This window comes from Eumetopias jubatus, unplaced genomic scaffold (assembly GCF_037043125.1).
Source record: "Eumetopias jubatus isolate StellerSeaLion01/CBP00866 unplaced genomic scaffold, mEumJub1_p1.0 scaffold_11, whole genome shotgun sequence".
NCBI classification, from domain to species: Eukaryota; Metazoa; Chordata; class Mammalia; order Carnivora; family Otariidae; genus Eumetopias; species Eumetopias jubatus.
The window spans coordinates 50,437,580-50,462,710 of NW_028274817.1; the positions used below are offsets into that span (position 1 = coordinate 50,437,580).

Below are 25,131 nucleotides of genomic sequence, written 5' to 3' on the forward strand. Positions count from 1 at the left end.
TTTCAAATTGCTGGAACAAACAATCCTAAAATTTGTATGGAATCGGAAAAGACCCTGAATCACCAAGGAAATGTTGAAAAAGAAAAACAAAGCTGGGGGCACCACGTTGCCCGATTTCAAGCTACATTACAAAGCAGTGATCACCAAGACAGCATGGTACTGGCACAAAAACAAACATATAGACCAATGGAACAGAATAAAGAGACCAGATATGGACTCTCAACTCTATGGTCAAATAATCTTCGACAAAGCAGGAAAAAATATGCAATGGAAAAAAGACAGTCTCTTCAATAAATCGTGCTGAGAAAATTGGACAGCCACATGCAGAAGAATGAAAATCGACCACTCCCTAACATCATACACAAAGATAAACTCAAAATGGATGAAAGACCTCAATGTGAGACAGGAATCCATCAAAATCCGGCAGTAACCTCTTTGACATTGCCCACAGCAACTTCTTTCAAGATACATCTACAAAGGCTAGTAAAACAAAAGCAAAAATGAACTTTTGGGACTTCATCAAGATAAAAACCTTCTGCACAGCAAAGGAAACAGTCAACAAAATAAAGAGGCGACCCACAGAATGGGAGAAGACATTTGCAAATGACACTACAGACAAAGTGCTGATTTCCAAGATCTATAAAGAACTTCTCAAACTCAATACCCAAAAAACAATCAAGTCAAAAAACGGGCAGAAGACATGAAAAGACACTTCTACAAAGAAGACATACAAATGGCTAACAGACACATGAAAAAACGTTCATCATCATTAACCATCAGGGAAATTCAAATCAAAACCATGTTGAGATACCACCTTACACCATTTAGAATGGCAAAAATGGACATGGCAAGAAACGACAAATGTTGGAGAGGTTATGGAGAAAGGGGAACCCTCTTACACTGTTGGTGGGAATGCAAGTTGGTACAGCCATGTTGGAAAATAGTGGGGAGTTTCCTCAAAAAATTAAAAATAGAGCTACCCTATGACCCAGCAATTGCACTCCTGGGTATTTACCTCAAAAGACACAGATGTAGTGAAAAGAGGGGCCATATGCACCCCAATGATCATAGCAGCAATGTCCTCAATAGCCAAACTGTGGAAAGAGCCGAGATGCCCTTCAACAGATGAATGGATAAAGAAGATGTGGTCCGTATATACAATGGAATATTACTCAGCCATCAGAAAGGATGAATACCCAACTTTTACATCAACATGGATGGGACTGAAGGAGATTATGCTAATTAAATAAGTGAAGCAGAGAAAGTCAATTATCATATGGTTTCACTTATTTGTGGAACATAAGGAATAGCATGGAGGACATTAGGAAAAGGAAGGGAAAAATGAAGGGGGGGAATCAGAGGGGGAGGTGGGGTGGGGATGTGTTAGCCTGATGATTGGGTATTAAGGAGGGCACATACTGCATTGAGCACTGGGTGTTATACGAAAACAATGAATCATGGATCACTTCATCAAAAACTAATGATGTATTATATGGTGACTAACATAACATAATAAAATAAAATTGAAAAAAATAAAGACCTGGTTTTCTACTTGTTGCTTAATGTGTGAGAAATTGAAAATTAAATATCTACAAATATACTTTAGCTAATTTAAGTACCCAGAAAGTTTAAGTATTGGGCTAAATAAAGATAGCAGCTAGGATCAGGTTGATGTTTAATAAACATTCACAGCACTGAATTTACAACACCATTACCATGTTAGATTTTGCCCTACAGACTAATGACATCACACTTTATTTCAGAAAGCATCATGCCAGGATGCATCCATAAACATGGAAACCTTTATATTATAACGCAAGACAGTACAGGATCAAGAACCAAACGAAAAAGCTCACATAAGTACTAATGTAGAAGAGGTAAGTGAGAAGCCACTGAAAGTCACAACAACTGGGAAAGCTTTATATGGAGGGGTGAGATTTAGGCTGGACCCTCAAAAAGATACACAGGGCTCACAAGGGCTGAGAGAAAGGGAGTGGCATTTCTTTTTGGAAAAAGAACAGGATCCTAGGCTCTGATACAGGAGGGATAAGGATGTGAGGCAGATAAGCTATGCACACAATTACTAACAGAAAAAGATTCTGGGATATAAAAGCTAAGGTATCCTGACAAATGCCTATGTGCCTAATGCCTACAAAAAATTGTTGACTTACATTGAAACATTTTACTCAAATCCAAATGGCAATGGTCTCTGCTTCCTTTCCCTACTGCCTGAAGATATTAATTTTTTCAACATTTTCCTCTAGAAATGAACATTAGAGTGTTTATATATTATGAATTGAAAACATTGGTTGGTAATGACTAGATTACTGACCAGCAAAAACAAAAACCAAAAATCCCAAAAAACATAAAAACAAAAAAAAATGACTTCTTTCCTAAATCCTTTTAACGTTTTAGGTTGAAAATTCATTTTCTATGCATGTTTTGGATCTTTTATTGTTTCTGTTATTTTAAAGAAATTCGCTGTTAAAAAAAAATATGGGTGACTTGGTGTAAGTAAGGAAGAAATATAACTGGAAAATTTATAAATCTGATTCCTTGAAATTTAATATTCCTTTAAATCTTATAATATATTTATGGTATCAATATGATAGAATTTAATTCATTCAGTAAAAATTATTTGTTACTTTTACAGTATATATGAAAAAGTCCAAAGGAAACTAAACAATTTTAACTACTTTTGTAAAACTGATGTAGTGGTATGATGTGTACTCAGAGTTTTTTTGGTTTGTTTTTTTAAAGACTTATTTATTTGACAGAGAGAGAGAGAGAGAGAGGGTGCCTGAGTTGGGGGGGAGGCAGAGGAAGAGAATCTTCTTGTTGACTTCCCACTGAGTGTGGAGCCTTACGTGGGGCCTGATCCCACAACCCATGAAATCATGACCTAAGCCAAAACCAAGAGTCGACGCCCAACCGACTGAGCCACCCAGGCACCCCTGTACTCAGTTTTATATTCACATTGCTAACAGTTAAGTAAGGTCAATTCTACAGATATTTTGTCATATTGGTATATTATCATTCTGTGCTTCTAAAAAGTTAGACTACAATTCAAAAGTTTAAATCTGCTAGGAAATCCTACAATTTAATACTTTCTCACATCTTGGATTTTACGAGTCACTGCATGTTAAAAGCTCTAAAAACATAGGATTTTGTTCCCAATCTCAAAGATTTTTCAATAAAACTAACACTAGACAATATGAAAGTTTTTTTTTTTCAGGAATTAGAACAAGAGAGAGATGTTTTAGCAGCTAGTAAGATAAAACATTGAGAAAGTTGGCTGCCATTAGTTCCTAATAGATTTTAATCCTTACTGTTCAACATAATCCTTTATGTTTTGGTGGCCTCCATAAGTTTAGATCCCATCCATTATTAGCTTGATAGTTTCCAATTTTAACTTTCTTGTTGAAAGAAGTAAAAATATAGACCAGGAAACATTGTTTATTTCTGGTGTCCTCTTCGTTCTAACTTATCTCCCCTTGTATTTATACTAAATAGTATTTTAGGGCTGCAATTCTCTTATTTGTCAACTTCCCACAATGTCTTAATTTGAAATATGCCTGTTATACTATAATGATATGCAGTGATTCAATTTAATAGACATTTATTGAGCATTTACTTCTCTCTGAGATGCTGTGCTAGCACTGAGACTGTAGGGACAAATCCAGAAAGTACAGAGAAAAATGAGCAATAGAATAAAAACTATGAATGTGGTATACACAATATTACTAATAAGGCTAAAATGCTGCTGTGATACAAAGTAAGGAGAGGGTAATTCTGTCAAAGTGGGGCTGCAGAGACTGGACACCACTACACAGAGGACGTGGCATTTACACTCCAGTAAATCTTTTATTTGGCTAGCATTTACTCCAATATGAGCATGAATCTCTGTTGTATATTTTAGACCACAAAGGAAGCAAAAGTGGAGCTGAAATAAATGTAATGAAATAACTCCAAAGTCTGCAAACCTTCATCGATTCTCCAAACTAGTTGTGTGATCATGGACAATTCCTTCATCATGCTGGGCCTCAGTTTCTTGAAGTATAAAATAATGAATTTGGACTAATTGCTATCTTGGGTCCCTTTTAGCAGGGATGAGATGATGTCTAAAGCTTCTGCCAGCTCTGGAATTTTGGAAAATGTTTTGACTTTTTCTTATTGTTGTTCTCCCAACTTTTTTACTCTGCTATTATTTTAGATTTTCCTTTTCCTTTTTTTTAATGATTTTTCTTTGTTAAAGATTTTATTTATTCATTTGATAGAGAGAGAGAGAGAGAGAGAGCACAAGCAGGGGAAGCAGCAGAGGCAGAGGGAGAAGCAGGCTCCCCGCTTAGCAGGGAGCCTGATGTAGGGCTTGATTCCAGGACCCTGGGATCATGATCCAAGCCCAAAGCATATGCCCAACTGACTGAGCCACCCCAGTGCCCCCTTTTTCTTTATTTCATGCATTTTTCCCTACAATATTTCTTCTAGTCTGAACTTTTTATAAAGAAGTCAGAGTAGATAAATAGCTAATCAGAGTTACTAATATGACATGGAAAGATGGCAGATATCAAAAGGTATTGTTGGTCATGAAAATTTATAATTGATTTAATTCGTAAGAAATTAATACTTTTTATAAGAAACAACAGCTTTTATTTTGTAGGATGGCACTAATTTAACTGAAGTGAAACCCATTTCATATTTATGTGAAACCTTAGGATTAATAGTGCTTTCAAATACATTAATATAATTTTTCCCTGTTGAGTGGAATAGTTTTAATTAAACATTACTAACTCTTTTGGTTTAATCCCTGGAGCCAACCTATAAAACAATAGAGGTTTTAAATCAAATGGTAAAAATCCGTAAAGCTCAAAGTTAAAGTGATAGCCACAGTGGTAGGGAAAACAATAAAGAAACTTATAAAATATGTCTAGTAAACCAGCAATGCTTAATACTATATCTATTTATATATATATATAATTATGCACACAAAATAAACACACACACAATCGTTAAAACTAATCATCAGGGGGGTGCCTGGGTGGCTCAGTTGGTTAAGCGACTGCCTTCAGCTCAGGTCATGATCCTGGAGTCCTGGGATTGAGTCCCACATCGGGCTCCTGGCTCAGCGGGGAGCCTGCTTCTCCCTCTGACCCTCTACCCTCTCATGCTGTTTCTCTCTAGCTCGCTCTCTAATAAATGAATAAACAAATAAAATCTTAAAAAAAAAAAACTAATCATCAGGGGAGAGGTAATTTGGTTTATCAAAAGTATTCTAGGGGTACCTGGGTGGCTTAGTCAGTTAAGAGTCTTCCTTTGGTTCAAGACTGGGATCAAGCCCTGTGTCGGGCTCCCTGCTCAGCAGGGAGTCTGCCTCTCCCTCTCCCCTTCCCCACTGCCTGTGCTGTCACTTTCGCTCTCAAATAAAAAAATAAAATCTTTAAAAAAAAGTATTTTAAATATTTTAAAGGCATCAGAGTTTCTATAGCAATCATTTCTTTTCTCTCTAAAGGCTCATTGGTATGTCAAACGTGAATGAAAGGACCTGCAGATTTGTAATTTAACCTCAAATAAAATGACCAGAGCAATATTATTTTATTAATTTCACTTGTAATAAAATTACACTGTAGTGTTTGATGCTGAACTTCATAAGGGATATGAGAATGTCTATTTAGAAGAAAGTTAGGTACTCTACTACTCCCTTACCCTGCCTGCTTGCCTCCCTGCTCCTGATAAAACCTAAATAGATAAATAAGTGAAACCAAACCAAAACAAAACCATTGTATCATTCTTTAGGTAATGCTTCATGAACTTTTCTTACCCAAGTACTCCAAATGGAAGAGAAGATTGAACAAACACCCTTAGGGATCTATTGCAAGTGTGAAATTTCTTTGAAGTCATTTGTTTTATTTTTAAAAATTCATGTGGATTTTGAATTTTGTTTCATAATATATATCTGTTTTAATGTGAAAATGATGTTTCCCCCAATATCTTTGAGTTAACAGAGCTCTAGAAGATATGCTAAGTTGTACCATAGTTTTGCATATTCAAAGATACACACAATTTTAGAAGCTTAGCTAAAGAATAAACATGATTATAAAATAAATTTTTCCACAGATCACACATATTTCCTACCTTCAGTTTTCCTTTCACTTTAAGGCATTTTTTTGTCAGTCAATTAGAGGCCTATAACTCTACTACTCAACTGAAATAAATTTAATTGCTATACCAGAAGCAAAGATCTCTATGTTATCAAAATTGATACTTGGGTTCCAAAAATCCAAAAACATAGAAAAAAGCTATGAATAGTCAAACAGTTGTTCTCTAAGTATAAGTTATAGGGGCACCTGGGTCGCTCAGTTGGTTAAGCACCTGACTCTTGATTTCAGCTCAGGTTATGATCTCAGGGTCATGAGATCGAGCCTTGTGTCAAACTCCACACTCAGCGTGGAATCGGCTTGAGATTCTCTCTCCCTCTGCCCCTTCTCCCGCTCTCTCTTTCACTCTCTCTCTCTCAAATAAATGAATAAATCTCAAAAAAATAAATATGAACTTCTATAATTCAATCATTAACTTAATTAGTTTCATCTTACCAATATTTCTCTAGTTTGAAAAGAAAGGTACTTTTTGTATTTTTGAAGGTGATCATTTCACATCAAGACAGTCCATCATCAAATAAAATTGATTATATAGTATTGATCTATTTGTATTTTTGCTGGTTGACTATATACATGCTATATACAGTACTGGGGGTGACAGAATGTGATTCAAACAAGACTGAACTGTATATTATGCTAATAAGACAAGTTAGACTCAAATATCAAGGAAAAGTATTTAACCTCTTATAAGTAAGAGGTAATTGGCTTGACCTTTCACCCTGTTTTGTTTTGTTCCCCTGTAGACTAAATTCCAGAGTATTTCTTCCTAGGGCTCTAGTAGCAAAATATTTTTAAAAAATGGATTCTGAACAGGGATTTTACAAGTGATAGTCAGTTGTCTTAGAGGACAGGGCTGGTGAGATTTCTAGGCATGGGATGCAGCATGAAATCATACACAGACAGGATTATCAGAAAGGAATAAAATAGCTCAAGAGAATATATGACTCGACACACTGAAATGAGACCTAGGAGGAAATGAAAAAGGGATGCAAGCAGGTGGAATGCGTGTAAGAATTTGAGTTGAGGCTGAATTTCATAGGGAAAGAAAAAGAACTAGACAAAATAACTTGAGAGTGGGTATTGCTGTGGCCCTAACAGTGAGACAGTAAGACGATTTCTGGCAACAGTCTTTTGAAAACACTGGGAGGAAGAATACAGAAAAGCAGAAATAATCAAAATGTAACAGAGATTTTGCTCTTGACATACACAGGGAGAAAGCAGTTGGTGATAGTGTAAAATAAAAATATGAAAGTATTTATCAAAAGCCCAGACACAGGAAACAAACAAATAGAACTGGATATAAGACATAGTTAGCTGAGACTATAGGAACTATAGGCACCCTTTTGATTATCCCCTTCTAACAAGACAATAGCAGCAACTACAATATTCATAGTAGTGTATCGATATTATGACTACTACTACTATAAAGATAGTGGTATAGCAAGAGCTACATACTTACTATGTGCCAAGCCTTTTACTGAATGCTTTAAACATGTCAACTCATGTGATCTTGTTACTATCATTCCCATTTTACAGATGAGGAAACAAAAACTTGGAAGTTTAAATTACTAGCTCAAGGTTATAGAACCAAGAAGTTATATAGCTAGGATTAGAACTTTAAAATATCTAACTCAGAAGGCTGTGCACTATAAGCTGACTTCATCAATAGCAATAGTGGCTAAGAGTGTGTATGAAATTATATAGACATAGATATATAATATGGAAATATAGATAAGCTAGTATTTAGACTTAAAATTCAAAGCTGATATAAGCTTCATTCTACATTTCATTACAGTTGTTCCAGATTATTTTGACTAAAAATGTTTATCAGATATATTCATGTAAAGTATCCTCAATGTAAGAATTAAAAATTTAAAAATCAGGAATTAAAAATCATCATTATAAAATTGACAGATCATTTTAACATATTCTTGACAGAACTCTCAAAATCTTTCTGAAATTGAATCTATGTATTAAACAAATAAAACTTAGAAAAAAATTCTGCTAAAGGGCAATTAAAAAGTAGTGATAGCACTGAAATGATCTAATAATTGTCTTTGTGTCATTTCTCATGTTTCCAATTACAAATTTTCCATTTCTCTATAACTCTAAGGACTTTCAGTAAGGACTCAAAAGCATATACCTTTTCCAAGTTTATTACAAGCCTTATAAACCTGTTAGTGTTCATTAAAGGGGAGAAACTGCATGCCTATAAACCCAGAATACTGTTTGTATAATATTGTTCAGTGGTGAGGGCACCTGGGTGGCTCAGTCGGTTAAGCTTCTGACTCTTGGTTTCACCTCAGGTCATGATCTTAGCCCTGCGTTGGACTCTGAACTCACTGTGGAGTCTGCTTAAGACTCTCTCTCTCTCCCTCTCCCTCTGCCCCTCTCCCCCAAATAAATAAATAAAATCTTAAAAAAAAATAATATTGTTCAATGGTCATCTCTGCTGGTCTGATATTATCAATCAAACCCTCAATGTATTTCTTTAATTTAATCCAGTGTGCCTCATTTTGTGATCCCAGGACCAGAATAACAATAGGAGACAGAGTATGACTCCATAGTACTATTATTTTCTTTATTAAAAAAAAAAAAACCTTTAAGATATGATGTAAAATTATACTCACTATTAAGTATAGCAGCAGCTCTCTGGCAATTGCTTTTCTACAGAACTTCTATATCTTGGCTCTTCGATTTAACAACACACATTTGTGACTACAGTCCTATTTACTAACATGTAAATAATGTGGAATAATAGAACATTTAGAAAATTTGTAAGCAAGAACTCACAATCATTTTGATATCATCAAAAGCCCATGGTATACTTCCCTTGTAAACAATATATATTTAAGTATTTATGAAATGAATGAATGAACATACTATCAGATCAGAGATGTGAAGGCGTCAATAACCTAGCAATGTTAAAAAATAAAGTAAGTAAAAAATAGGTCATTAAATGTGCTATACTATCAAATATAAACTAATGGAAATGATCTTCCTGCTTTTCAAATATCAGTAAACAGAAAAAATAAAATTAATGTTTATTTAATCTTACCACTTAGAATAGTCTCAAAATAGTTACTAATCAATTACCTTTGCTTGCACTTTCTACATGTTCCAGCTCTTCAGGAAATTTCAGGATATCCCGGTATTTTTCCTCACAAATTTCAGCAATAAAATGCAAGAGGGTTGTTTTTTGATCTGCTGACTTAGTATCTCTGATCTGGAATGAAATAACAGTATTTTTAGTATATTTTCGGTAATGTAAATATAGACTTTATTCTTAAACAAGTGAAATGAATGGATGAACTCAATTCATTATAACTAATTTAAATTTTTTTAAAAAGTTAGGGGTGCCTCGGTGGCTCAGCTGGTTAAGTGCCTGACCCTTGTTTTGGCTCAGGTCATGGTCTCAGAGTCATGAGATGGAGCCCTGCGATAGGCTCTGCGCTGTGTGGAGTCCACTTGAGATTCTCTCCCTTTCCCTCTGCCCTCCCCCTACTCATGCTCTCTCCCTTGCTCTCTAAAATAAATAACAGATAAAATCTTTAACAAAAAATTTTTTTTAAAGTTAGGGGTAGCTTTCAAATGGGGTCTAGCAATAATGCTCTAGATTTTAAAAGGAACACCATTATTTTAAAATGCAAAAGATGACCAAAACCAGCCAACATTTAAATTTTAATATATAAATTTTAAAATATCTAATTATGGCAAAATGAACTATCCTCTGAGAATAGAGCATTAATTTAAGTATTGATAATTACAGTCAAAGTTAATGTGTCTTTATGTTATCAGCATTTGTTCTTTGCTTTATCATCGAAATATATTCTTGGAAGCTATATTTGTTTGTGAGGTTATATTTATTTGTAGCCATTATTGATGAAAATTAATGTAAAAAAATACATTTTACCCTCCTTGTATGGGCCATCAATAAGAAAAGCTGAAAAGTTCTTATGCTGATTTACAAATAGAATCTGACCACACAATTGTGATGACAAGTTTTTTTCTGCTTATGTACGGTATTTCCTTTTCAGAGATATTTTTAGAAAAGAGATGCTATAGTTAGAATGATAAAAATCTTTAAAGTATAGGACAAAAAAATTTATGATGAAAATCTGTTTTAATATAACATTCATATTAGACTAAGCTGCAAAAGAAATCAAGGATTTACCTACAAACAAAGGATAAATAAGGAATAAAGTTCTCTCATTGTATTGGGTGTTTTAATTCTATAATCCTTAGACAATGGGTTTGCCCACTGATATGCATACTGATTTGGGGTTTTTAGCTTTAAGGATTACTCTGTTTAGAATAAATTCCTCCCAGACAGGTTTATGAAAAGGCTTTGGAAGATACTTAGGTAATTAAAAGAATATTTAATACCTACTGTTTTAGTGGCAAAGGAAAAAAAAAACACATTTAATCAATCAGACCCATACTGAATCTGTTTTGTACTACAGCTTTTTAACAATTATTTATGTCTCCAGGATATGGAGAACTTAAAGGAAATACAGTCTTAAGGCTCAATACAAACAACCACAGGAGGCATGATGTTGACGGTTCAGGTCACAAGGTCACAGTGATTTCTTTTAGAATTTCTGGGATTACTTTATCCCACGTAGGTGAAATGTTTAAAATTTTGCATTATCTTGCTGATCCGCCTAATACTTTCAAGTACTACAAGGTTAAAATTTTGGGTGCCTGGGTGGCTCAGTCGTTAAGCATCTGCCTTCGGCTCAGGTCATGATCCCAGGGTCCTGGGATCGAGTCCCACATCAGGCTCCCTCCTTGGTGGGAAGCCTGCTCTCCCTCTCCCACTCCCGCTGCTTGTGTTCCTGCTCTCACTATTTCTGTCTCTGTCAAACAAATAAATAAAATCTTAAAAAAAAAACGACACAATTTAAGGACAAGCTGTAAGAATGAACAGCAACAACACCTCAAGGGCAATTTGTGTTAAGTAAGGCCTGTTGCTCTAGAGGAGTCAATGGGAGGTTCACATTCCTAAAGAGAGGTCTTTACCTGGGATTACAGGGTTACATGTTTACAAAGTGCATCATTTTCAGAGTATGCTGGATATTACAATTTATAAGAAAATTCATGTTTTCTTTTTTTCTTACAAATTACCTGAATTCCTAAATCCTAAAAACATTAGGTGTTTAGGAAAAATTGAAGGTGCATCTTCCTGAAGGAAAGGGAATTAAACTGTATTTTATAAACTCTGTAGACTATACAGACATACACACACCACGACCACCACTAATAACAACAACAAAACCCTACCTAATTTTTCAGAACACCAAATTGTAAAAGTATATATATTTTAAATATTTTACATGCATATGGTCAATACCGGAAAACACAAAAATAGAAAAATAGCATTATGCTCATATGTAAAATTTATGGGTGATTTAAAAATCAGCTTTTGGCATGCATACTTATGAATGCTTACTTTAAGAAACAGTTTTTAATTGATAAATATTTATTCAGAATCAGGTCCATTAATTTAATTCCTGTTAAGAAATTTAGTAGAGTCAATGGTTACATTCCAAAAAGATAAATGAAGCATAACATTTCAGCTACATAAATATCCTGGTATCTTTGTTAAAATCAGAGAGTTACAGAGAGAGCATGGGTATGCTTAAAAAAAAAAAAACTGAACTATTTCTTTCAACGCATGGGCAAACATGGACAAGTGCCTGTTTTGTCAAGCTGAGGAATATCTTGGTATGGGAGACGAACTGTTAAATCTGTATTGCAATATTTATTTTTTAAATAACTTCACCCAGAGAGTCTACTTTAAGGTTATAAACTGGCAGGGAATAATTGTAACAAGTATGTGGTCTTTTTAATTTTTCTCTCTATATATGACCCTTAGACCAATAATTTTAAGATAAATATATACTATTAAAATACAGGGGGAAATAATTTTTGACTTATTATATTTACTTTGTATTACCATGTCTTCAGCCTCTCTTACTGCATCTACACCATTCACACATTAGGAACTATCTCTCTCTCAGGACCTATTGTGTTGTTCAATGTCAACACAGAAGGCAACTAAGAACGTTCACCTTTATCAATTCTAAAGGTTAATAGCATTTATCCAATAATTTGCTCTTCCAAGTATACTAGTTGGATATACACATCTCTTGGGGTAATCCAAACTAATCTAATCTGAGTATGTGTAAAATCACTTCCAAAGTGTTTGAGTTATTTTATTAAGAAATAAAACTGATTTCCATTTGGTATCTGGTTAACTTGAAATTATGTTAATTTTGTATTAACATCAAATATTCCATTAATACTTGTCCAGATTGCCTAAGTCTCAGTAGTGGCTATACTGTCAACATTTCAAGGTTTGCTTCCATCAGGAGCCTAGTGCCTTTTGGCAACCCTGCCTATGCTTTCCCTGTCTCCCTCTCACCAGCCACAGTTAGGCAGAGGTATGAGATAGATACACAACTTCTCTTTGTAAGATACAAAAGGATGAAAAAAATACCCTACATTCTTATGTCTTGCATGTATTTCCACATAATAAAAACACAAACAGTTCCAGAAATTGGAAATATTTGCAAGAGCTAAAAATGTTTTATAATATTTTAATAAGCTATTATCAACCAATGATAACAATAAAAATAAGATAGAGCAATTCACTATATTCACTGATAAAGCACCATCATTTAATAAACCATAGAGTGATTTTAATTATAATCATCTGACCCAAAAATGTTACACATAAAGATTAATAACTGAATTTATACTAACTGTATCTACCTATTCTTTAATAAATTTCTGAAATGGTACATGAATATAAATACGTTTAACAGAACAACACCTATATCTACAGCAAGTTCTGATAGTTTATTTTTCTAATAAATATGAAGGCTGTATTATGAAAGATAATATTTACATTGGACATTTCCAATACATTTCCAACATTATAACTTAGGCAGATAGCAAAATATCTGAATAACTAATTGCCATGTAAAATATATTTTTTTCAAATACTTTCAGTCAAGCCTGAAAATCTAGTTTTGCCCTCTCTTTGAAATTAGGTGGTTCTGAGCACACAGAAGCCAGCACACAGTCAGAGAGCCTGAAACAACATTTTAATCATCTACGTCAGTCACACTCAATCTTTTTTTTGAAGGACTCCTTCTGTAGGTAATTTTCCCCTCTGCTGAGATTTAAGCCTATTTCTTCTTGCTCTGTCCTCAGTGGGAACTGAAAATAACTGGTCACTATCCTCTGTATAACCACACTTCACAGAGGGAAAGCTCCCTTTTCATGTGTCCTGTTCTTTAAACCAAACAATTTTAGTAAATTTAACCTCTCCACACAGATCTTAGTTTCAAATGTTTAACTCTGAAAAGATAATAAGAATCCACTCAAAGTTTCCATTACAAAGTCTCCCTGCATCTACTAGAAAAGCATACAAACTTCTTGGTTTTGCATATATGGCCCTTTGTGAGCTGGCCCTTGCCTACTTTTCTAACATGTCCCCTGATGCTTTCTGATGTATGCCCAACTCTTTCGTCTGATTACAAATGCATGAACACACCACGTAATGTCATGCCCTCGTGCCTTTGCACATCTTGTTCTCTCTCTCGACTCCCCTTCCATCTTCCCCTTTTTGTTCTATCTGCCATGTGAATACCTACTCATATTTCAAGACCACTCAACTATCACCTCCAATCTGAAGACTTTTCTTAGTAATAATTAATGTCTTTTTTAAGTCATGTTCCTCCACTATAAACATTTTAGCACAGTTTATTTAAGATTTTATTTATTTATTTGAGAGAGTGAGAGAGAGAGGGCACAAGTGGCAGGATGCAGAGGAAGAGAAAGAGGGAGAAGCAGGCTCCCAGCTGAGCAGAGAGCCCAATGCGGGGGATCGATCTCAGGACCTTGAGATCATGACCTGAGCCGAAGGCAGACACTTAATTGACTGAGCCACCAGTAGTTTTTTCTAGGCAATATGAGTTTTTTTTCAAGGTTAGAGACCCTGTTTTCCAAATATTTTTTATCTACAGTACTTAGAAGAACACTAAAACATACTAGGTAGGCAATATATGTTTCTGAATTAAGATTTTTCTCCACATAAGTTCCCACTTGCATGAAATTTAAGAGTAATACTTCTAAATTAAACTCTATTCGTGTGTACGTATGTATGTGTGTGTACATACCCATACATATACAGAAAGTTGACTACAAAGCCCAGACATTTCCAAGACACCGTATTTGTTGAGAGTTAGGCAGGAGTGAATGCCAGAATAAAATTATATTGTGTTGCTCATGAAATGAAGCAATATATGCTTCTAAGGGGAGGCAGGTTAGGAGCAAAGCAAATATGAATGTAGAAGTACATTCAGTACTCCACTGTGGGTAGGGACTGTGCTGAACAATAAGGATCAGAGATAAATGATGCATGTACCTTCAAAGCCTCAGGGAGGTCAGAACTCAGGAAAAAAACACAAAATTATACAGAAAAGAGATGACATAGGAGAGTATGGTGGCAAATCTCAGAGTTGCAAAGTTAATTGGACAACTAGGATATATATAAAAAAAGCAAAGAAAACAAATTTAAGACATATTGCAAAGATAAACAGGATTAAATCACTGAAAAAATATTTGGAATGAGGGAAAGGGAAAAATCAAAAGTTTTAAAATCTGGTTATTAAAAGAATGGGTGTATCATGTTGGTAACAAAGAAAGTAATGACTCTCAAATGAGCTGGCTTTAGGAAGGAGGCAATAGCTCATTTTTTAAACATAAGTGGTAACTATGTAGAGATAATCTATGAGAAGGTAGAATGGCATTCCATTTTATCTACTTCATTTTATTGTATATGATTCAACCCACATATGCTTCTTAATACTGCATATGACCATGTCACTCTCTTCCTTCAACATATCCAATGCTTCTTTACAACTTATATAATAAAGTTCAAATTTCTAATCAGAATAGTTACTGAGCACAGACTTTGGATTCAGACAGAAACGGGTTTGAACCTTGATTCTACGATTCACTAGTTGTGTGACCTTGGGCAAGTTACTTGAACACTCTACGCCTCAGGTTTTTCATCTATAAAATAGGCATTAGATAAGAACTTATGATCACAGAGTTGCAGAATTGAGTAAGATACTGTATTATCATGACAATGATCATTAAACAGATTAAAAGTGATGAGAGCCTACTTTAGCTTCTCTTCTTCCCAAAGAGTAAGTTATTACCATAACCTCAAAGTCCCTCAGTGATCTGGCCCCACTACCACCATGATTGTGTCTCTAGCTATTATTCCTTGCCACTTCCCTCAACCATGCTTGCTTCCTAGCTCTCTGAATTCACCAGGCATGGTCTAAACTCAGAGCCACTGCTGATGTTTTCTATCTGATTGGAAGGTTTCAATTTTACTCATCAACATGGCTAGCTCCTTCCCTTCTTTCAAGATCTATACTTAAAAGTCACTTTCTCATTCTAAAATTGCAATCCACTCTCCCAACACCTCTTACTTCCTCCCACTTTTATTTTCCATAGCACAGATCTCAAATATACTATATACTCTATTTATTTACTCTTTCTTCTCTCTCTCTACTTCAATGTCAGCTACCCAAATACAGGGATTTGTTGATCTGCTTTGTTCACATTTACATACCCATCATCTAGAACAATGGCTGGCACATAATAGGTACTTAATACATATTTGTTGAATGTATGAATGGGTGAAGATTTCTACCCATTTGCTTCAGTTCTTCATGACCTTAGATGGTCTTCTTCCTTCATCAGGTGGTAGTATCATCATTTAAGGGGAAAAGGAACCAACATTTTTTTACCCATCTGTCATGTGCCTATAGGCCAAGGGACTTTGATAAGTGCTTTATAGTCATCATCATTGTGTGTGTGTGTGTGTGTGTTCAATTTAAATATTTATTGAGACCTGGAAGACAGCAGCAGAATAGAAGGATGCTAGAGTCACCTCATCACAATAATACACAAGATAACTAGCAAATCATCCTAAATACCTCAGAAATTGACTTGAAGACTGGCAGAACAAACTCCACAACTAAAGATAAAGAAGAGCCCACGTTGAAGGAGGTAGGAGGTGCAGAGACTCAGCTTGGGAGAGAAACAGATCATGGCCACTGTGGTGGGGAGGGAGCCATGGTCCTAGAGAAGGTTCAGAGACAGACTAACACACAGGGGAGCATATGGGGAAAACAAAACCTCATAGCAATTGGATTGGAAAGTAAGAGGTGCTGAATTTCATGACTTCTGGCAACCAGCAGGACTTAAAGCCTGGAGTTTTAAAGTTCAGTGGGCTTGGCTGGGATAGAGACCACAGGGCACTGCTTTTGGAGAGAAGGCAGGCAAACAACTCATGGACATACGGCAGGGAAACAGCGATCTGAAGAGTGCCTGGGATCATGGTGTGGAGGTTATTTGCTTATCTCAAGAGTATGTCTCAGAGAGGCAGCATTCATGGAGAGACCACTCCAGCAACAAAGGAACAGGCTGGTTGGTTGCCATTTCCCTCCTTTCCCCACAGAGTAAGTACAGAGCCACTTCTGGGAACCAGCATAGCACCAACACTTCTACCTAACTTGCTTACCCCAAGCCTCGCCCCCCCATTCTGCACTCCAGTGGAACTGCCTTCACCAGTCACACGTGCCTCAGTTCCAGCCTGGTGGGCCCCCTACCCCGGAAGACCAGCCCAAACCCCTGTTCATACAGCATCTCCTGACCTGAGGGTTCTGTGGAGCCTCTGTTTTGGCACTGGTGGCTACAAGTTTCATTTCACAATCAGGGCTGTATCGGGGTACCTGAGTGGCTCAGTTGGTTAAGCACCTGCCTTTGGCTAAGGTCATGATCCCAGAGTCCTGGGATTGAGCCCAGCATCAGGTTCCCTGCTCAGCAAGGAGTCTGCTCCCCTCTCTCCTTTTGCCCCTCCCCCCACTTGTATACTCTAATCAATAATTAAGATCTTTTTTAAAAATCAGGACTGGGGCGCCAGGATAGCTCAGTTAAGTGTCTGCTGTCGGCTCAGGTAATGATCCCAGGGTCCTGGGATTGAGCCCCACATTGGGCTCCCTGCTCTGTGAGGAGCCTGTTTCTCCCTCTCCCTCTGCCTCTGCCTGCTGCTCTCCCTGCTTGTGCTCTCTCTCTGTCAAATAAATAAATACATAAAAAAAAAATAAAAGCAAATCCTTTAAAAAAAATCAGGACTACATCAATTTTGTTCAGTAAATGTTTGTTGAATGAATAAATGCTTGAGAGAAGCCAAAGATAATCAGGACTGAATTGATGATTAGAGAAAACTTTGGTAACTTTAAAGCACAGAGTCAGTATAGTACTGGGGTGCAAAATTAAAAACAATGGATAGCCAGAAAGACGAAGCAATGTGTAAGGTAATTTATTCAAAATACTGACTGTGGATAACTAGATAATAGTTAGAGGGGGTAACACATGTAGCAGCTAGAAAATGGTGAAGCTAGTGACAAAAGTTCTTATAATTATTTATTACAAATTGGTCAGCATAATTAGGCCTGAAGAGATCAGGCAATGCAAGAACTAAGAATTAAAAATGAGTATGGAGAATGCATGGGCATAACTGCTTCACTGGTTGTCAAACCATGGTCCCTGAAAAGCAGTACTAGTATCATCTGAGAACTTGTTAGAAATGCAAATTTTGGGGCTATACACCAAATTGACTAAATCAGAAATTCTGAGGGTGGGACCCATCAATCTGTCCAGATATCAACCTGATATTGATATCACCTCACACATGTTAGAATGGCTAAAATCAAAAACACAGGAAACAAGTGTTGGTGAGGATGTGGGGAAAGGGGAACCCTCCTGCACTGCAGGCAGGAATGCAAAATGGTGCAGCCACTATGGAAAACAGCATGGGGGTTCCTCAAAAAAATTAAAAATAGAACTATTCTAAGATCCAGGAATCATACTACTGAGTATTTACCCAAAAAATACAAAACACTAATTCAAAGGGATATATGCATCCCTATTGCAGCATTAATTACAAGAGCCAAACTATGTAAGCAGCCCAAGTGTACATTGACAGATGAATGGATGAAGAAGATGTGGTATGTATGTGTATGTATACCCCCCCCACACACAAACAATGCAATATTATTCATCCATAGAAAAAAATGAAATCTTGCCATTTGTAAGAAAATGGATGACTCTAGCGAGTATAATGCTAAGTGAAATAAGTCAGAGAAAGACAACTATTATATGATCTCACTCATATGCAGAATTTAAGAAAGAAAACCATCGATCAAAGAGGAAAAAAAAGAGAGAAAGAGAAAAATCAAGGGACAGACTCTTAACTCTAGGCAACAAACTGATGGTTACCAGAAGGGAGGTGGGTGGAGGAATGGGGGAAATAGGCAATGGGCTTAAAGAGTACATTTATCATTGTGAATAAAATGACAAAAAAGAATTAAATGCAAATTAATAAAGAGTAAAAGATTAAATTTGAAAATAAGTAGAAAGAGAAGTGAGACAGGCAAGGCATCTTCAGAGACAGGCTGGTTTGCCAGGCTCCCCTGCCTGTGATCCCTTGGTCACTAACAGCTTGGACTTCAGTCCAATGGCCCACGGCCATCTCTGATGGCACCCCTCTCACCTGGACCAAGGACATGTGGACCAAATCCTAGAGGCCCTATCCTCCTGAGTGACCTTTTATCTATACAGGACTGTTTTCTCTGCCACACAGACGAAAAAGAAGGAAGGCCAGCAAGACACTAGTTGTTTTCTTAGCTCCTAAATGACTGACATTTCAGGAAACCAAAATTCTAAATGGGACTATACGGGACTTCAATTCATTCTGCTTCTCTATAGGCAGGGTCAGTACTACATGAGGACTCCATTACAGTGGGTGTACATTTAGAGGTTCAGCAGAGGCCCCAGTCCAAAAATCTCTTCCAAACCTATTTGACAATGCTTGAAATTCCATTCCATCATTAGGGCTTTATTACTTTGGCATAAGGCAAATGTGGGTTTTGTCTTCTGTATAATGGCGGAAATCGAACATATAAAAATCATATCCACTACCTCAGTGTGAATGGTATTACATGGTCCTTTCCTGAGAAGTGGCTTAGATGGAGAGAAAAATGTTAGAACATTGCAAGCCGTAGCCCCTAAGGCTGGGAGTGGGAAGATGGGAAGGTGTAAGAGAGAAAGGATGCAGAAGGAGGTTGAGCTGATGAAGACTTTCTGCCTGGACAGTCAGGTATGGCCTCCAAAGTACTGAGAAAAGCACCATGTTTTAAAAAGGCAGACCAAAAAAATAGATCACATACTATGATTCCATTTTTATCTAGCAGATGCAAACTGATCTATAGTGACAAATAGCAGATCAGTGGTTGCTTGGGAGGGTTGAGGATAGGTTAGAGGGAGGAATCACAAGGGTCATGGGGGAAATTTGGGGGGTGACCAATATCTTGATTATGATTATGGTTTCAGGGGTGTATATATGGGTCAAAACTTATTAAATCATTAAGTATTTGCACTTTATTGGATCTCAGTTATACTTCAATAACATTTTTTTTGGAAAAGAGTGAAAAAAAAACCTATGTGAGTACAGTGTGCCTGCCAAATAATCCATCTCACACACCTCTGATAAATTCTGGCAGAAACTAGTGTTTTCTAGGAGCACCTGTCACCTCACTGAGAATTGGGTATTCTCTCGGTACACTGATAGGGATGAACTAGACAATCACAAGATCCTATCTGAATATCATGGGCTGGATTGTAGGGGTCAAATATGTTAACTGATAGAAAACCATTATTGAAGCTTAAAGGATTTGATACAAAGACAAAGTAGAAATTATGAAATAATCAGTAAATATAGAGATACTGGGTAAAAATAATGTATTAAATATGTGCAAATAATTTCACTGTATCTAAATCTCCACCAAAAGGTATTTTTATTCAAGAGCAAAGTCTCCAATGGGAGCTCCTGGAAAGAAAAAAAATATAACATCAGAAATGAAAAACTTAATGGAAGGATTAGAAGACAGATTAAAGAAATTTCTCAGAAAAAGTAATAAGACAGGGATAGAAAGTAGGAAAACACAAATGACAAATGCACTCAAATTAGCTGAAGTGCAGGAGGTTTAGAAACATAACAAAGGACATAAACTAACTCAAGAAAATACTAGGTCATGAGTCAGATTGAAAGGGCCACTTAGTGGTCAGCAGAATAGGTATGTCACTGTAAAATTTCTTAACACTGAGGACAATGAGATTCTACAAGGTCACATGCAAAGAAGGCTTTGGCCTCAAAAGCAGCCTCTGGAAGCTAGAAGATAATGACACTAGGCTACCAAAGTTCTGAGGCAATCAGACACATAAAAGTATCAAAAAAAATTTCCCTATTATGAACTCTAAGGAATTCCTAGAAAATATATGTCATCAAAAAGAGGGAAGAAAGCAGGAAATGAGAAGACAGGATTCAGAAACAGGTGATCCAACACAAGACAGAAGCAAATGAATTCTTAGGACAATAGTAAAGGGAAGTTCCAGGATGGCAGCTGTGCATTTTTTCATATCCTTGGGAAAGAAGGCTCCAAGAGACTTTCCCAAGAACAAATTGAGAAGACCTAGATAACTATCAGAGTTTAAGGTTACTTAGTGATAAGATCTCAGAAACCTGTATGTATGAAAAAAAAGATAATCAAACAAAAAGGTTGCAAAGGATAAGCAATCATAGTTGACTACATGACTTACCTGTGAGTGGCATTTACATTGCCATAAGAACAAGTGCACTAATTATTGATCTACCAAAAATTACTCTATAAATATACTGGGAATAACGGGGCCTGCGAAGTGTGCATAAATGTAAAAGGGGAGAGTAGGGAAAAGGAAGCTGAATCTTCATCTCCCATTGTGGGAATTCAACAAATAATGCCTGAACTGAAAAATCAGGAAGTAGCAACACAAACATGTTATTTATAGATTGTTTAGTTAAACAAACATAAAATGATTCTTCTAGGGAAGTGGAAATGGTAGGGACAGTGGGTGGAGAGAGTCTGAGGGCTGTACTTCATCTTAATAAACCACGAAGAACTAGTTGACTTTTAAACTTATGTGACTGTATAACATTGAGACAATTTTAAAAATAACAAAAAAAAATACTGTGGAGAAAAAAACATTGAAAAAATAATTCTGATATCAACTCCAGGTGATTCTGATGGATGCTCAAGTTTGAGAAACACTAGAGTTCTCTGAAGGGAACTGATGGGCAAGAACGTGCTTGGTAATTCTCCACAGCTTGTGTGGGCCCTCTCATAATTACTTTTACATATAACAAGCTGAAGTGTCAACATGATTTCAACACTTAGGATCTATTTAAAACTAGAGAGGAATTGCCTAGCAACTTGTGGCATCTGAAGGACAGAATCTCGAATCTATCTGAATGTTCTTAATTAATTTACATGAAAAGTGAGACTGATTTGTATCATAATTTACTACCTACTTATCCAAGAGTGAATGACCTACATGGTATGCTCCATGCTGCCAAGATTCCAGATACATTATTCATAAGTCTTCTAAACTGTCCCTTATCCTTCAACAAAAACTGTATTGAAAATATACTTACTGAGAGTCCAAGATGGCAGAGGATTAGGAGACCTTAATTTCATCTGGACCCAGGAATTCAGCTAGATAGCTATCAAATCATTCTGAACACATGTGAACTCAACAGGTGATCTAAGAAATGAATAGCTCTAACTCTACAAATATAAAAGCGACCACATTCTGCAAGAATGACAAGATGGAAAAACTCACCTCAAAAAAGAAAACAAAAGACAGTAGTGACTACCAGGGACCAAATCATTATGGACGTAAGTAAGATGTCAAAACTAGAGTTCAGAATAACAATTATAAAGATACTAGCTGGGCTTGAAAAAAAGCATAGAAGACAACAGAGAATCCATTTCTGGAGAAATAAAAGAATGGAAATCTAATCAAGTTGAAATCAAAAAGGATATTAATAAGATGCAATAAAAACTGGAGGCTCTAACTGCTATGTTAAATAAGGCAGAAGAGAGAATTAATGACATAGAAGACAAAATGATGAAGGTAAAGATCCTGAGAAAAAAAGAGAAACAACTACAGGATCATAAGGGGAAAATTCAAGAGATAAGTGATACCATAAAGTGAAACAATATTAGAATAATTGGGATCCAAGAAAAAGAGGAGACAGAGGGACAGAAGGTATATTGGAGCAAATTAGAGCAGAGAACTTCCCTAATCTTGGGAAGGAAACACGCATCAAAATCCTGGAGGCACAGAGAACACCCCTCAAAATCAATAAAAATAGGTCAACATCCCAACATATAATAGTGAAATTTACAAATCTCAGAGACAAAGAGAAAATCCTGGAAGCAGCTCAGGACAAAAGGTCTATAACATATAAGGATAGAAACATTAGACTGGCAGCAGACCGAACCACAGAGACCTGGCAGGCCAGAAAGGATTGCCATGATGTATTCAGGGTGCTATATGAGAAAAACAAACAACCAAGAATACTTTATCCAGCTAGGATGTCATTCAAAATAGGAGTGATAAAAAGCTTCTAGGATAAACAGAAACTAAAAGAATTTGTGCTCACCAAATGAGCCCTATAAGAAATATTATAAACGATCACCTAAGCAAAGAGAGAGCCCAAAAGTAACATAGACCAGAAAGGAACAGAGACAATACACAGTAACACAGGCAATGCAAGGGCACTAAGTTGATATCTCTCAATGGTTACTCTAAGTGTAAATGGATTAAATGCCCCAATCAAGACACAGGATATCAGATTGCATAAAAAAGGCAAGACCCATGGATATGCTGTCTTCAGGAGACTCATTTTACACCCAAAGACACCTCCAGATTTAAAGTGTGGGGGTTGAAAACAATTTATCATACTAACGGACATCAAAAAAAGCAGGGGTGGCAATCCTTTTATCAGACAAACTAGATTTTAAAACAAAGACTGTAATAAGAGATGAGGAAGGACACTATATCATAATTAAAAGGTCTATCCAACAAGATCTAACAACTGTAAATATTTATACCCCTAACATGGGAGCAGCCAATTATATAAGCCAATGTAACAAAATCAAAGAAACACATCGATAATAATACAATAATAGTAGGGGACTTTAACACCCCCTTCACTGCAATGGAAAGATCATCTAAACAAAAAATCAACAAGGAAATAGGGCTTTGAATGACACACTGGACAAAACAGACTTCACAGATATATTCAGAATATTCTGTACCAAAGCAAAAGAATAGACATTCTTCTTAAGTGCACATGGAACATTCTCCAGAATAGATCACATACTAGGTCACAAATTAGGTCTCAACTCGTACCAAAAGATTGAGATTATATTATGAATATTTGCAGACCACAATGATTTAAACCTTGAACTCAATCACAAGAAAATATTTAGAAGGAACATAAAAGGAATCCTACTAAAGAATGAATGGGTCAACCAGGAAATTAAAGAACTAAAAAATTCATGGGAATAAATGAAAACGAAACAAAACTGTTCAGAATCATTACGATGCAGCAAAGGTGGTCCTAAGAGGGAAGTATATAGCAATACAAGCCTTTCTCAAAAAACAAGAAAGGTCTCAAATACACAACATAACCTTATACCTAAAGGAACTGGAGAAAGAACAGCAAATAAAGCCTAAATCTAGCAGGAGAAGAGAAATAATAAAGATTAGAGCAGAAATCAATGAAATAGAAATCAAAAGAAAAGTAGAACAGATCAACGAAACTAGGAGCTGGTTCTTTGAAAGAATAAATAAGATTGATAAACCCTTGGCCAGACATATCAAAAAGAAAAGAGAAAGGACCCAAATAAATAAAATCATGAATGAAAGAGGAGAGATCACAACCAACACCAAAGAAATACAAACAATTGTAAGAACATATTATGAGCAACTATATGCCAACAAATGAGGCAACTTGGAAGAAATGGATGAATTCCTAGAGATGTACAAACTACCAAAACTGAACCAGGGAGAAATAGAAAACCTGAACAGATCCATACCAGCCAGGAAACTGAAGGAGTAATCAAAAATCTCCCAACAAACAAGACTCCGGGGCCAATGGCTTCCCAGGGGAATTCTACCATATACTTAAAGAAGAATTAATACCTATTCTTCTGAAGCTGTTTCAAAAAATAGAAATGGAAGGAAAACTTCCAAACTCTTTCTATGAGGCCAGCATTACCCTGATCCCAAAACCAAAGACCCCACCAAAAAGGAGAATTACAGACCAATATCCCTGATGAACATGGATGCAAAAACTGTCACCAAAATACGAGCCAATACGATCCAACAGTACATTAAAATGATTATTCAGCACAGGAAGTGGGATTTATTCCTGGACTGCAAGGGTGGTTAAACATCCACAAATCAATCAAAGTGATATACTACCTTAATAAAAAGAATGGACAAGAACCATATGATCCTGTCTACAGATGCAAAAAAAGCATTTGACAAAATACAGCATCCTTTCTTGATCAAAACTCTTCACAGTGTAGGGATAGAGGGAACATACCTCAATATCATAAAAGCCATTTATGAAAAGCCCACAGAGAATATCATTCTCAATGGGGAAAAACTGAAAGCTTTTCTCTTAAGGTCAGGAATATGGCAGGGATGTCCACTATCACCACTGCTATTCAACATAGTATTAGAAGTCCTAGCCTCAGCAATCAGACAACAAAAAGAAATAAAAGGCATCCGAATCAGCAAAGAAGTCAAACTCTCACTCTTTGCAAATGACATGACACTCTATGTGGAAAACCCAAAAGACTACACCCCAAAATTGCTAGAACTCAAACAGAAATCCAGCAAAGTGGCAGTATATAAAATCAATGAGCAGAATTCAGTTGCATTTCTATGCACTAACAATGAGACAGAAGAAAGAAATTAAGGAGTCGAT

The 25,131-nt window shown here is 36.1% G+C and overlaps 1 protein-coding gene across 4 annotated transcripts in view; it reads right to left on the reverse strand.

The window, feature by feature from the left end:
- Window positions 1-25,131, reverse strand: part of DIAPH2 (diaphanous related formin 2) — a 946,398-nt gene that overhangs the window by 419,833 nt on the left and 501,434 nt on the right. For all 4 annotated transcript variants that reach the window (XM_088028705.1, XM_088028707.1, XM_088028706.1 and 1 more), the window contains one exon: window positions 9,252-9,381. In XM_088028705.1, coding sequence (XP_087884831.1) covers window positions 9,252-9,381 — 130 coding nt within the window. The remainder of the gene's footprint in view (window positions 1-9,251; window positions 9,382-25,131) is intronic.